The sequence below is a fragment of the Vidua macroura genome, chromosome Z, assembly GCF_024509145.1.
Source record: "Vidua macroura isolate BioBank_ID:100142 chromosome Z, ASM2450914v1, whole genome shotgun sequence".
Lineage (NCBI taxonomy): Eukaryota > Metazoa > Chordata > Aves > Passeriformes > Viduidae > Vidua > Vidua macroura.
In genome coordinates, this window is record NC_071611.1 from 19,056,377 (window position 1) to 19,071,547 (window position 15,171).

Sequence of the window (15,171 nt, forward strand, 5' to 3'; positions counted from 1 at the left end):
ATATTCATTTCATGCCACATAAGTAAACCAGAATTTTTATTCTAATTTATGTTCTTCTTTTACATTTGTTTGGTACTTTCTTGGTAAAAACAGGACCTTTACAGAAATAAAATTAATATGATCATGAATATTTTCTCTCAGCATTGCAATTTCAGTGATTCACAGTTGCTTTAGATTGGTATAATGGAAATTAAAAGTGTGATTAGTTCAAATAAATAAATTATGAAAAAATTTGGAAAAAAAAATTAATCAAAGGAGCTACTGTTGTCAAGAGACATCATTATGATTTACACATGCAGCTTCCATTGAAGTTTATAGGAATTTATGCATGCCTTTCCAAATTTGGTCCAATATTTCTTTTGCTTTCTCTTAAAGAAAAGCCAAAGACACTTCCTATATATTGCAAAATCATAACTCTGGATCTCTCATATTTGTACTGTACCGGCACAACGTAATGTAGATTTGATAGGTTGGTGTTTTTATCAATATGTTTTGTTCTTCCTTAATCAGCCTACACAGCCTCAGGCACATCCCAAGCCAATCGATATGTGGGACTAAGCCCAAGAGACCCATCCTTCCTACACCAGCAACAGGTGGGCAAGTTTCACATAGGTGTAATGCTGTAGAGAAGCTTTTGTGATGTTACCTTCCTACATGCTGCCACTGGTATCTTGGATTAGACTGAAATCTTGAGGTTTTCAGTATTTGTCACATGAAGATTATGTTTATTCAAAACAAATTGAATGCTTTAAGAAATATCAGTTTAGCCTATTCTTTCTTTCTTAGATTTGTCCCATCTTAAGGAACTCAATATGTTTCTTCCAATATTTTAGTTTTCAAGAGTTCATACATTTTATCTTTAATAGGATTTTAGGAAGTAGAATGAGGTATTTAAGAAACAAATACTAATTTCAAAATCAGTTTATAAAAATAAACAAAACTTTCAAAGCAAAAAATACAGTTTATTATTTTCAAGTTTTGTTTCCTTTTCCTCCAGATGTTTAACACATTTCTTCATTTTACTTTTAGAAGATTAGTTATAAAACCAAATTCTCAAGGCAACATATCATCATTTCTAGTGTAATAGGTTTAAATTGGTCTGCTGATTTCAAATGTGATAAAAATACATTTTTATTCTAGTTTGTTACATCATTTATATTTCAAGTAGCATTGTACATTTCACATCTCATTAATGCTGTAAATTTAATGCAAATGAAGTGTTTACCCAAACTGTGAAAATATAGAGGTGAGATTAATCGCGGCATACAAATAAATTAGCTGCAGTCAGTAGCAAGGCCATGCACACATACAGAAATGGTACATTTCAAAAATAAATTCAGACACTTTAGAATTTTAATGTACTTTATGATGTGTGTTTGTATTCCTCTTAGATCTTAACAGTATAGGACTTTGAAGTTCACAGCGTGTAAAATGTTACAAGAAGAAAAGCTGAATGTGGCAATAAGAAAGAGGGTGTTAAATAGGCCTTGGTATTTGTTGTACTATATTTTTTTCTCAGACTTGTGTTCCTGTCAGCAGTATAAACACATTTTTGTTTCATTTTTCAGTAAAACCTACCTATTCTATATTGTTGAGATATAGCTGACCCATGCTTTAGCTGAAACTCCCTATCCATACCCACTCCCAGGGCAAGGAGGCAGTATGTCCATTTTAAAGGTCACCACATGCAGAGTTCAGAGAAAATCATAAAGATGATAATTTATTCAAGATAGCTGATGTGTTGCTGACTATTTTTTTAACTAGTAAGATTTAAATTCAAACATCTGTACACTTTTATTATGAAAATATGAATGACTATTAGTGTCTGTTCCAGCCACTAATTTCTCAATAACTTTTCTGGCATATTATTTTGTTGAATTTTTTTAACCTCTCAAAGATTTTTTTATTATAAGATATGTTGTAATTACTATGAAATATTTTTTTTTCAAGATACACAACATATGATTATTGTTTTTTAAAGCACACACAACACCTCTCTTTTTTTATGCACAGTGAATGTAATTTGTGAAGTTCTTGTGAAGTTTTATATAGTGTTCTTTGAAATGTCTCCAACATCCTGTTAATCTAGGGATGCACAATATATTTTTTCCCCTCTGTATTTTTGGGCACAATTTTTTCTGCAGACTTCTCCTACTTAGGCCTTCCAAGCTCATTGGAAAACTTCTAAACTTCTAAACTTCTCATCACATGCCAGAAAGTAGTAGAAGCTTATTTAATTTTCTCCTGGCTGAACTTGACATATATGTTGCTGATGTTTTGCATCTTCTATTTATTTTTATCTTTGTGTAGATCAAAATAGATTAAAAAATTTCAGCAGTGTCTTTGGAACATCAAAGTGAGAGGGATCTCAAAGGTCTTTGGTATTTACATGCATTGTGTCTGATACTCCCTTTCATGGTAAAACATGTGGCCAAATGGCTTAAAGGGAAGGGGAAACTAAGCTAAATCTCACATACACTTCAGAAACAGAAAAATAATTTAATGCTACTATGTTAAACCAATGTTCCCATTTCTAAAGTCTATTGCTTCATAGTCTCATTATATTAATCCAAGAGCATCAACTGGTGACCAATGAGCCATGTAATATATTTTAAAATATCTGTGTTTTATTGTCTTTGCTCTTAACTCACTATTCTCTTCTAATATATGCAATAGACATATCTGTGTTTGCCTGAGTATGTTTGTGTGTATGAATGCCTACAGATACATAGAAAATGAAGGAGTAGTATGCACAGCTGAAACTAATTAAAAGAACAGAATGCTTAAAGTACAAAGTTTTTCAGATGGATAAATATGAACATATAAGTATGCAAGGTATATAAGTATACCTTATAAGTATGTAAGTATGTATAGGTATGTTTCTAATGAATTAGTTACCTTTACTCCATTCTAAAGGTGACACACAGAGATGACAGATTTTACACACACACACACACACACACACACACACACACACACACACACATACATAATACCCAGAAAGTAAGGTAGAGCATTGACATTATCTAAACAACTTCAATAGAACAAAGGTTATCCTTTGGTAAGGTAGAAATAGGATTGATTTACTATGTCCTTTCATTACTTTACAACAATGTAAAAGAGACCACTCTTCTTGTAGCAGATTTTAAATGTATTTGCTTTAAAGCAACCCATGATGAATGAAAAGAAAAATCAAGGGGTATGTGAATAAGGCAATTAATCATTTTGTATTAATGGAGAGAAATTTTCAATTAGAAAGCCATTGGTTTTAGTTCCAGAGAGATCTTTTAAACATTCCCCCCTGTAATGCACAGTGACCCCTCAAGAATAAATATTGTCACCAGTACCTTTTTTACTTCATTTGAGGAGTCTTTATGAAGATTCATTTTCTCTGGTTATGAGAAATATTAGCAAGTACCCTTGAGTAGTTTTTGTTGCTGTTAAAAAGAGCCATTATGTAGCCCATTTAAGTTACAGTAACCACAATAAATTTAGAAGTTACACATGTATTTTGCAACACAGAGTCCTGACAGAGTGATAGCTTCCTAGAAATTCCAGTAAACCATGTGTAGCACAGCACACCCAAAATACTCACATTTAGATGAGAAGCACTGAAAAAAAATTTGAAAGACAATACGTAATAGGGCTAGTGAGAGAATTTGTTGGCTTTTACTGATCCGGTTACTGTGAAATTGTGATGTTATATGCATTACTTAGCCTGTAATGTTGATAGTTAGAAAGACTAGATTTTAATGGGGAATTATAACTATGCAGTCAATTTCTGATGCACTAGCTGGTGCATCTCCCCATTACTTGCCTAGAAATCCCAGCTATTTCTATGCTGTGGCATAAATAGTTACAAAAAATAACATCTTGCTTCCGTGGCATTTGGAGAGTCATATATATCTCGGCATTTTCTTGTAAAAAATTCATATCAGACCTCCTCTGTCTATTATAAATTATTAATGACCACTTATTTTTCTTTTTTTGATTCAGCATCATCTTCTGAGAATTGTGGAGTGTTGATAATGTAACTGTAGTAAGAACACCATGAGAGAGGGCAAGGGACATGATAAGAGCTAGTACCTGAATGAGAGAATTTTTTTAAATTTTATATTGGTCATTGGAGGAAGTATTTTCTGAAGCCAAATGTACTGCTCACTGTTCTTTATCTCTGCTGAGAATTATCCTAGCTAAATTAAATAAAAGTTAGATAATCTTTGCAATTATATGGGTGCACCTTTATTCTCCTTAACCGCTCCCCATTAGTTTGCATTTATTGAAGATTTGTGATTTCTAAGCCTAGACTAGAGTCAAAAACCAACAAACCAACAAACTGAGGAAAGTCAGTCAAATTCTACCTTCTATAAGTGGACACAATTCCTTGCCAGATTCTAGTTGCATTCTTTTGGCTAAGTAATTTTAATGGCAAGATCATTAGTTCAGTAACAAAGTCTTAATGATCAGGATCCTCATGGTTATGTGATGACACTTCTTTAGGCTCCTTGTGCCATGGTTCTCCAACTTCATGGATTTATTACGGTATTGAAATGACAAACACTTAGAGTCAGGTTATGTTGTTTCTGGCAATAATGCTAGAAAGTTGCCAGAAATACTAGTCATATACTTTGCCTGTGTAAATAGTTTAAAAAGATGGATGGATGGATGGATGGATGGATGGATGGATGGATGGATGGATGGATGGTTTCATAGACACTTGTATTTATTGCAAGTGCAGATATTCAAATGGCATCACAAAAAAATAAGGTTTCTATTGGAATGAATGAAATAACTGCAAGGTTTTTGTTCTTGACCCTTTAATTTTAATGCACCTCTGGGCCTTGTATGGATAATTCTAGTTTTAATTAGAAAACATAAATAAATAGAATAGGTATTAAGGTTGTTAACAATAGCCTCTAGAACTTTCACCATGTTAACTAATGCTGACCCAATTGCTGAGGAGTTAATGAACTCTTCCAGTTTTGGCACTGATAAACTCAGTGTCATGGTTTTCACTAAAGCTTGCACTTTCTGTGTATGGTATGTTGCATTCATGATTTTCACACAGATTTTACAATTATGAGTGAGACCTTTACAATATACATAGTAATGAGGTCTCAAAAATGATCAGAAAACTGCAGATAGCTTTCTATTTCCTACAAATGCCTTCCCTGTCTCTTCAGGAGAAATTTCTTCTTACCAGATGCATCCTTTAGTTACTGAGCTTCATAGTTCAAAATGTAGTTCTCTTCATACTATTAATCATGGAAATCATGAACTTAAATGTCCACTGAGCACAGAGTATTTGTTTACAAAATGTTTTGAGTGGATGTTACTTTTGCATTCAGCAGCAGGCTGAAAGAAGAACACAGGCGGACTCCTAAAGAGAACTTGTCAGTAAAGTCAGGAAACAGGTTATCAACACTTAGCCTGTTCTTATTGTGTCTCTTATCATAATTGACAGTTTGACGTAAAACTGGGTCACATGACTGCCATGGAGGTATGTAAATGGCTAAGAGGTCACCTTTCACATAAGCTTGCTGGAAAGGAAACACATTTAAAGGAAGTTTCAGTCAGAACAATGACAATATGCAAATGTCATGTTTTATGGGCTTTTCTCAACTAACAGAAACTACAGCAATCTCCTATTACACTTTCCAAAATACAATCTTTCTTGCACTAGCTATTGCAGAAACTTGAAATGAATGTTAGTCTTAGCTGTTCTTTGGATACAAGACTACAAAATCTGCTTAAATACTAACGCCTAAAAATCATTCATACTATGATTAAAGATTGAGCTGTTGGGCTGTGGGTTTTTAATGTATGTATGATTTGCATACTTAAAACACTGCAGGATGGTTGTGCTTGCAAGGTGCTGTTTAAACTGTGAAGACAGCTATAGTAAAATTCAGCACTTGGGTAGAACTTCACATCAGTATGTCTCACAGCTCTGGAAAGTGCAAAACACAATTTCCTGGCATTTTACAGAACAGAAACACTTGGTCTACTGCTTTTCTTGTCTCCTGTGTCCACTTTCAAGCTTGTGTTCCCTTCCTGTAAAATGTCTGAGGTGAATGAGGGAGTTGCACTGCCTCCCAGGAGAAACACATGCAGTGGGCTTTGTGCCCTCTGCTGCTTCATGACTGCAGCAGAGGGGATGTATCAAAGGCATAACGGCAGAGCCTAGGATCCAGGACTAGGAAAATGCCTGGGCTATCTGTGAGGATTCCTCATCTCCTGCAAGGCTGAGAATTCTTTTCCACTTCATAATGTAAACTCATCCTCTTTCTCTTGTGGTTAAATGAGAGATAAATAAGAAAATCATTGATAAAATTTTGAGGATGGAAGATGGTATGGGAGTGAGGTTTCTGTGGCTAAAAATCCACAGAACTGTGGACTGAAGGTCACATCTGTTCAACAGCCTTCTAGAGAAGACTTTTCACCATGTCATATGTCAAGTCAGGTCATTTATTTTTCATTCATAACATACATTTGAGAAAATTAGTAATATTTTCAGTAGTTATTAGATATATCCTGGGGACTTTCTTATGTCTCTCTACTGAGGAATGTAAGTTTTCTCAAGTAGCTTCCTGCCTCTCCTCTTCACATATCCTGCAGAGAAACACTTTTAGGATGGCTTATAGTGGGTAACAGTGACTGTGCCTTCTCCTCTCCAGCTAACACTGTGGCATGATTTTAGAGGTACCTAGGTTACTGAGGAGAATAACTAGACAGAAAGCTTTCAGAATTACTCCAGATGACATATAGCACTTGAAATGCTGTAGTGAAGTGCCTTATGTCCTTCCAAAGCTTGGTACTCATGTCAGGTCTGTGCACCCAAGCTTTCCCTCTGGGCTATGTGGATGTCTTCCCAGGGCAGCCTCCCACTGCTGCTGTGAACAGACTTCTTCCATTAAAAGGAGCCCAGGCGTACAGAGTTCTATTAAATTCTACAGTATTTTTACCCAGAAGCCACTCAACACATGCGAAGGATGCAGATGCAGACTTTGGAAGTGATATTTCTATGTCTTAGACATGCAGAGGTCTTTCAACAGGAGTGATTTGAGAGAGGAAGACTGTGAGGGAGATTTTAAAAAAATAAAAATTCCAGGCAGATCAATTTCTAAAGACAATTGGGCAGCTATGTGAGCCTACTGAGGAATGTGGAGCAACAGTTTTTTACATTGAGAAGGTGTATTTCAGTACAATTAATACAGCCCTGGGCTTGTCACAGAGCCAGCTGTCATGCAAACCTGCACCTCTCCACGGTGTGGTCAGTACTGCAAGTATGGCAAAATTGGTGCAGTGAATAGCACTACAGTACTAACTGTGAGTCTCATGGAGCATGAACCTTCATATAAATATGCATGTACATGCATGCCTACAGATTAGGTATAAAATGCACATGTTGCATTATTATCTTCTCAGTATTTGGCAGTATGTGAATGGAGGTACATGTGACTGTATATAATAAGCAGCATGCCATTACTAACATTTATGAAATATGTTTCAAAAATTTCATGGTGCTTTCTTAATGATAAATTTAACACAAAAACTGTATGTGTGGCAGGCTTTCATACAGACTGTGGGAAGAATACAATGATATAATGCAGAAGCTAATTTACTAAAATGCAATATATCAGTCTCTTACTGTTTTCCCCAAATGGCAAATGCAATTAGGTTCTATATAACAAGCCAAGTGCTTGCCAGATTTTTGAGTTAGACCTAAGTGAATATAATAATTTGATAATGCTAAGTTTGTGATTTTAGTATATTTTAATTGTTCTAATCAGCCAAAGGGTGTTTATTCATAGATTTTATATTTTGTGAAGAAGTAAAAAAGGGGGATGGGTGGGAGGGTTTAACCTTTCAGTCTTTTGTTTCAGATGCAAGTGAGTTTTTACAGCTAAGTTAAGAAGCTCTAAAATTTGTAGTGAAGATGATATCCTTAAGGATAACAGCAGAAATATGTCTATTGTACATTGAGTAACTAGGCTGACATATTTTTTTATGTTTTCATTATTAAAATCAAGTTCAGGATCCTGTTTTCTGTAGTGACTAAATCAAATGTTTACTTACCCATTTCTTTAAACATGTTTAATATATTATTCACAGTTACCTTTAGCAAACTTTTTAACTGCATGTTTCCTTTTCTGGTTAATTTCATGTGGTTTAGTCATGCTTTTAATGGCCTTTAGAAGGTCCCTTGGAGTTCTTTAGATAACAAACAAGAAACAATCCCTATGAAAACATCAAAGACTAACATTTCCATTTCTCAGACCTTAACAGCAGGAAGCTTATTAGTCTACCAGCCAGACAGGGTCAGGTTTGCAATATTGTCTTGTCCTTAGCATTTGTATTTTTCAGGAAAAGACTGCAATAAATTGTGCTCCTGTGAAAACAGTTTATTGTAGTTTGTTTGCTGTAGCTTGTGCTATCTCAAGAATGTGAAAATGGATAGAGAAAACTAAAATGCATTGAATGCAATTAAACTCAGGAACATTTTCCTCAGAGTGTCTAATCGTATATAATAGTACAGCAATTTATATAAACATGACTATACAGAGGATAAAATGTATATTTTCTTCAGAAACCAGATAAGCTCACTTTCTTTAGCTTAAAAATAAGCAGCATACATTTTCAATAAATCTGCTAACACTATTGGGCAGATGTTAAATAAGCAGAGCTGCTGAGGGTTGCTTGAACAATCTGTGAAGGCAGAACTGATGATTTGAGGATCTGGGAAGAATTTGTTTCAGCTAATATTTAGTACATTTTTAATTATATTAAAATGCAGTATTTTAGATTCTACTTTTCTGAGTCTGAACATGATTAGATTATTTTATCACCTCTTGCTAAGTAATACTACTTTCAGTAACACTAGATTAATAAACTTCAGTTACAAAATATCTTTTCTCTTCTTAAATAGCAAGGTAACAACATACAATTAGTTTAATTTTGGCAAACTTTCTATAAATTGCATGTCTTCTATATTTACCAAAAAGCATGCTAAAAGATATTGATTATATTTTACCTTACTAAATACACGTTATATAGAGCAATGCTTAAAAAGCCAGCATAATTATTTCCTTTCTTAAAGTATCGCACTATTGGTTATTAATATTTCCTTTTATTCCAGCTCAGTTTGTAATCTAATAACGGCTAATTGTTATGTGCTACACACTAGTAGCTTTTATGCTTTATTAATAGAGGATCATATTAAAGTGGCATTATATTAAACAAGTTTATAGGCATTTATTTCTCAAAATAAGTTATTTTTCTTTGTTTTGTTTTTTAAAGTTACTTATTGAGAAAGTAAGACTTTTGCCATGTACAGTACTAGTTTGCATGTATTCATTTAAATACTAAAAACTGTAGTATGCTCAATCCATATCTGACTGCTAGGTTTCAATTGACAGCTGAGAATTTGTGACTGGACCATGAATCAAAACGGCAGGCATTTATACCCCAGTGCCAGTGAGGATACATTGGGAATTACTTGGCAAAGGTAACATTTTAATTATTTCCACCCCTACACTGCCTCTAAAAAAGTTGCATAGAGCAACTATATCTTTTTTAGTGGGCCTCCAGAGGTATATGTGACAGCATTATGGTCAAAATATGTGTGTAACATTTCTCCTAAATGCATTCAGGTTATCTTTCATGTAAGTTGACTTTAGACGATCCCTTAATGAAATAACATGCTGTCCTATGCAAAGGGTTTGAGAGTTGAAGGAAATACTGATCTTAGGCTTTAAAAATGTCATTTGCTCTTATATTTTTGGGACCTGATTGGTTAACAGAAAGAAAATGGTGCTGTTAGAGGTATAGATAAGAATAATAATAAATGGCTGAGGTGGTGGTTGGTTTTGGGTAAAGAATAACTATATTATTCATAGAGACATTTCTTACAATTGGCTGGTGTAGTTATAAGTCACTAACATATACCTGAAGGTAAGATATAAACCATCTTATTTTTCAACTAGATAACAGAAAAATTAGGAATGATTTACAAAAAAAGAGTTTCTTTTTCTATGAGCCCACCCTTTCCTCCCCCCCACCAAATAAACCAAATAATAAACTCCATTAAACCTTGATATATTATTAATTTATTAGCTTTTACATCTCTTGGTATAAAGTGGATTATGGTAAGAGCAGAAGATATATGGTTATCTAAATAGGCATATAAACTAATCAACATAATTTTGATACTTCAGTTTGCATCTTTTTCATGTACAGAATTATCTGCAGCACTTAACACTTAATGAGGGTTGTCCATGTAAAGCTTGTAGGCTGGGAGCCTATCAGATGAAGTATTAGCCACTCACTCATGAAATAATTTAAAATATTTTATATAAATTTCTGTGTACATGAAAATATATGTGCTTCTGAATAGTTAGTGTAAGTATGTGTGTGAGTGTAATTTATACGTACTATATACAAAATGCCTTTTGATGCATTGTACTGATGGTACTATGGATTACTAGAAGTTTTGGGACTTTTGAGTATCAACTTGGAAGGGAAATTACTGAATTTGAAAATTGATGCTGTTTACAAATCTGAAGTTTAATTTCTTCTGGGTTTTTTTTTTTGTTTGTTTGTTTTTTGGTTTTTTTTTTGGGGGGGTTGGGTTTTTTTTGGTTTTTTAAAAATTTTTATGAAACAATGTTTTATATCTGGATATCTGGAAGAATTGTGGTGGTAAAATAAGGCCTTGTCATTTCTTTCCTTATATATTAGAGAGTACAATGGAAAATTAGCTAATGGATTTGCCTCATCTCCTCAAGTGCTGTGATTCACATTACAAATCCCCATCATGCAGTAATTGCCAGAGTTTTCAATATACTGCCAGGAGTGAATCCAAATGGAGCTTTTATAGCACAGAGGGTATGATTTATTCTCCCACTACAAAGTGACATTTTTCAGGGCATTGACAGGCATTAGAAAATTACATCACAACAACCTATCTAGGTACCTTCTCACATGGTTTTAATCAGTTGTCACTTAAGTCCCCCTTAGAGCAATGCCAGTTACACTGATAGAAGCACTGTCCTAGTGTTTGATGAATTCCGTTTTTCAGTACCATCATACAACACCTTGGGCATAAATTGTGAAAAGAAAGGAAAAGTGGGGGAAAACATTTCTGTGTGATGATCAAGAAAACTTTGGTGGTGAACGAAAGCCTGCTTCACGATCCATTCATGTTATAGACCACACTGCTTTGCAGACCGCTCCCAGATTGCTGCCTGCCACTGTGGCCCTACCAATAAACACAAGCACTGCCAGAAGAGCTTGGGTACAAATTCTACCATGGGTATTTCATTAGAGGCCTAGGCTATGCCACTTGCTCTTGGATTATGCACAGCCTTGAAGGACAAGGAAACAAACAGTTCTGCCTAAGCAGATAGTTGTTGGGTTTTTAAGTATGACATTCTTCAAATCCCACAGAAATGAGGACCTAAGAAGAGAAATTGTATCTGCACAGGCTAAGGAACAGTGAGCCTTTCTAACACTAAAACTAATATTAAAAACCAAGAATTTATTGCAAAAGTAATTGTCACATGTGGGCAAAGAAATATATCCCAATTCAAAAAAGTTTCTGCAACTCCAAATGGTTTGGTAAATGCTTGATTATGTGATTTCCTTAAATCTGCAGAGCTCAGTTTGATTGTACTCAACCTCACCTTTTACATCAGGCTTTTGTGGTTAAGTATACTGGTTTTTCAGAAGGGTTATTGACCTCAGGCATGTGAAAAAGTTGGCAGTCCCTCAATGTTAGCTGCCCTGTCTCTACAGATACCAGGTAGCAGATATGGTCAGGTTGAAAGCTTTGTCATCAAGCATTGTTGGTGAACCACACCTTGAAAGTTTGGGGAAAGTGAATGACAAAAACCTTCTGTTATTTCTGTGTGTCTTTGTCTTAATAATTGTCTGTCTCACCTCATGGTAGGTACAGTGCAGAGATTTGAAAATATTTTTGTTTTGCCTCATTTCCTTAGAAAATTATGTATCTGTTGGCATTTAACAATTCAGGTATAAGACAGTAGTGGTCAGTATGCAAAGACTGAACTTTGCAGAAAAAAAGAGAATATGAATAATACTAAACAAAAAAGGACCAACAAGCCACAAAAACTTAGATCACTGTTACACAATTTTCTACAAAACCAGAAGACTTGCAGTGAAAAATGATAACAAAAATAGATTAATACTCTGTGTAGCTGAGTTAAACATTCTAGTATCTTTAAAGGAATTACTTATATTAAACATTCAGTAAGCATCCTGAAAAACCCAAAATAAAATGGAAAAAAACCCCATCCCAGTTACTTGGTGAAATATTTAGAAGTAGTAATTTTTATTTTGCTCCTCCTACCAAACCATCTACAGCTTTTGTTTGGATTGGTTTGATTTTTTCATTGCTTACTTATAACATATTTTGTCATTATACGACTTTTTATATTTACTTATAAATGTAATTTTTTGTGTTTGCTGAAATTTGAACACCATTTAAACACATCAGTAGAAACAAGCTCTCCAGTGCTTTTATGATCATTTAGGTAATTTTTTTGGTGTATATGAGAAGAAGATACTCAAAACCACTAAAAAACCCCAAGTTCTTATTTTTTTGATAATTCTGTTTTCCTAGAGACAGCAGGCGAGGGAAAGCTGTGAAAATCTGTAAGGTTCATTTAGAAAAATACAGTCTCAGTCACTACCTGAGGGCAAGAGTGTATGCAGAAAGTAAACTCAAGAAACAAGTGAGAGTGACAAAAATTGTGTGTGTGTGTGAGGCCAATAGCATGGGTTTGGTCCTAAATCTGAGCCGCTCATTACACCACTGATGGTATTTCCAATATAAATACTCATAAAAGCTGGCATGATGGGTCTCTCCTAGATCATGTGGAGTATTTGTAAGTCTTCCACAGACTGTTAGCAACTTTTCATTGCCAAAGTGTACATATCAATTCAGCTATTGACAAATGTTAGTTCTTTTAACAATCATTCTGCATTAACTGTTTAACATTACATTTACCCTATCCAGGCAAATGGACTAGGCTAGAATTTCATGCTTTCATTCTGTTATCTTGACACATCAGCGTAGTACAACAGCTGGCTCATTCGTGGAGATACTGAGGGAAGCACTGTTCTCAGAGTGCTGAATTTCTTTCTCAGCTGTAGCTGTGGGGTATTCAGCATTTCAAGCATCATCCTCCCCCTCCCATTCCCCATCCTCCCCACACCACTATGTGTTTATGCTAACAGTGCTGATAAGGCAGTCAAATGGGATAATCTGATTTATCAGAAGGGAATTGAGAATGGGTGCATATTGCTTTTGTTGCACAATATCTTGTACATGTTTGGTATTGAGAAAACATATAGCTAAAATTACACAGCCAGCAGCATGTCTGTGGAAGCACATTTTGGCAAACACAGACACCTGTTAGAGAAATAGGTAACACACTGTGACCTGTGTCCCTCCCTCATTCCTCTCCCTAACAATGGTTTGGAATAAAAGTAGTACCATTTCATTACAATTTAAGAACAAAAAGACTGAAGTTTCCTGAGTGCAAAAATATTCACAGAGAGAAAATCTAATGATTTCATATCTTTATCAATTTAAATTACTAATTCTAATAGTTTTGCATAACTCTGTCATGCAGAATGATGTGCAGAACATTGTTTCCTCCCCATCCAGGCAAACATCTTCTGAACACTTCCTAAGAAATTAGTTGTATTCAAGCCAGAATTGCATGCTGCCATCCCACAGGAAATGGGTCAGCAATCCATTAAGATGCCATTAGATAATCTAATTTGGAACTTAATCTCTAAATTAACCATGTTTTCCATACTTGAAGCATACTTGAGAGAAAGAAAAAAAGTTTATGTTTGAATCGATAGGGGAGCCGAAGCGTGAAGAAGGCTGTTTGTTTTTTCTGTAGCTGTGGTCACGTCTCAAGCCGTCTGGTAACCAGGAGAAACCAGACATGATGTAATTCCAGACTGAACTTGAACTTCAGGGACTTAGAATGGGGGAACAATGGACCATAGCAATCAATAATGTCCATTTTCCACATGATTATGTTTGGAACTTTAAATTAAACTTTATGGGAGAAGCAACAAGAACTGCTGTGTGACCAAAATGAATGAGTTGATCTAGAAGCAAGATGTTAAAATAAAGATAACAACTTCAGTAATAATTTCTGAGCAGCACTGCAGATTCCAGTAGAATTAGAAAAGTTCTTGCTCTGCAGTAAACTGGTTGCCTGTTCTGAGTTCTCTTTGTTCATTTAGGTGGGACAAACTTAATCTTATGTTTCCTGTCAGATGATTTTTGGCAGCTGCTAGGGAAGGAGCAGCATATTATAGAAAACTCTCAAGTGTAAACTGTATCTTTAACCCCTTCGTTACTCCAGCTTTCTACTTCCTTATCATCTTACCTCCAATTATTTCTTTTAAATCAGTAAAACTGATTTGTTTGGGGTTTAATTTGTTTGCTTGTTTGGTACAGTTAGATCGCCTGTATTATTATTTAGTCATATTAATTTGATAAACTTGTAGTTATATTTTTTTTTAAGTGCTAAGGTAAAAATTCTAATGGTTTGAAATGAAAATAGTAATACTGGGAAAAGAAAAAGGTAGTGGAGGTGTGTAAAGTTGAGAGTCAGTTTTTCATGGGCACCCCAGTGGACTCTGGTAGCCAAGCACAAGTTCTCCATGGTTTGGCTTGACTTGGTCAGAGCCTCCTCTGTGCAAGTGCATGTTTGAAATTTTCTGTTAACTCTGTTCCTGCACCAAATTCTCATACATGAATGGTCCAAAGCACAGCATGGACATGGATGATTTCTCTGGGCACTCCCTCTGCTGTGGTATTTTTTGTTAGTAATGGGTTCTATAGCCTCTTCCCCATCTTTGTTTACCTTTTTGTGTTACACTGCCACATAAAGAAGTCTGCAGGGAATAGAATAAATAGTATTCTTATTGGAGATTTTCCTTTTCCCTCCTGTGGGCATAAATTAGTAGGTCTTTAACTCATCTCTCTGCTTGATTGGTGATATGTGCCTGCTAAGCTGCAAAAATCATCCTAAACTTACCTGAGATACACTTCATACATCTCTTGAAACAAATGCTCAACTTGAAGGTGAAATATGGCAGCTGTTTACCAATGGATGCCAG

At 34.9% G+C, this 15,171-nt stretch overlaps 1 protein-coding gene across 8 annotated transcripts in view; it reads left to right on the forward strand.

The window, feature by feature from the left end:
* The window catches only part of NFIB (nuclear factor I B), a 190,539-nt gene that overhangs the window by 144,185 nt on the left and 31,183 nt on the right, over positions 1-15,171 (forward strand). For 2 of the 8 annotated variants that reach the window (XM_054002430.1, XM_054002433.1), the window contains exons 10-11: positions 511-593; positions 9,420-9,508. The exons of 2 other annotated variants lie outside the window; for them this stretch is intronic. In XM_054002430.1, coding sequence (XP_053858405.1) covers positions 511-593; positions 9,420-9,508 — 172 coding nt within the window. Of the gene's footprint in view, positions 1-510; positions 594-9,419; positions 9,509-15,171 lie in introns of those variants that run through there. 4 more of the 8 variants (XM_054002434.1, XM_054002437.1, XM_054002436.1 and 1 more) reach the window with 3 other exon arrangements.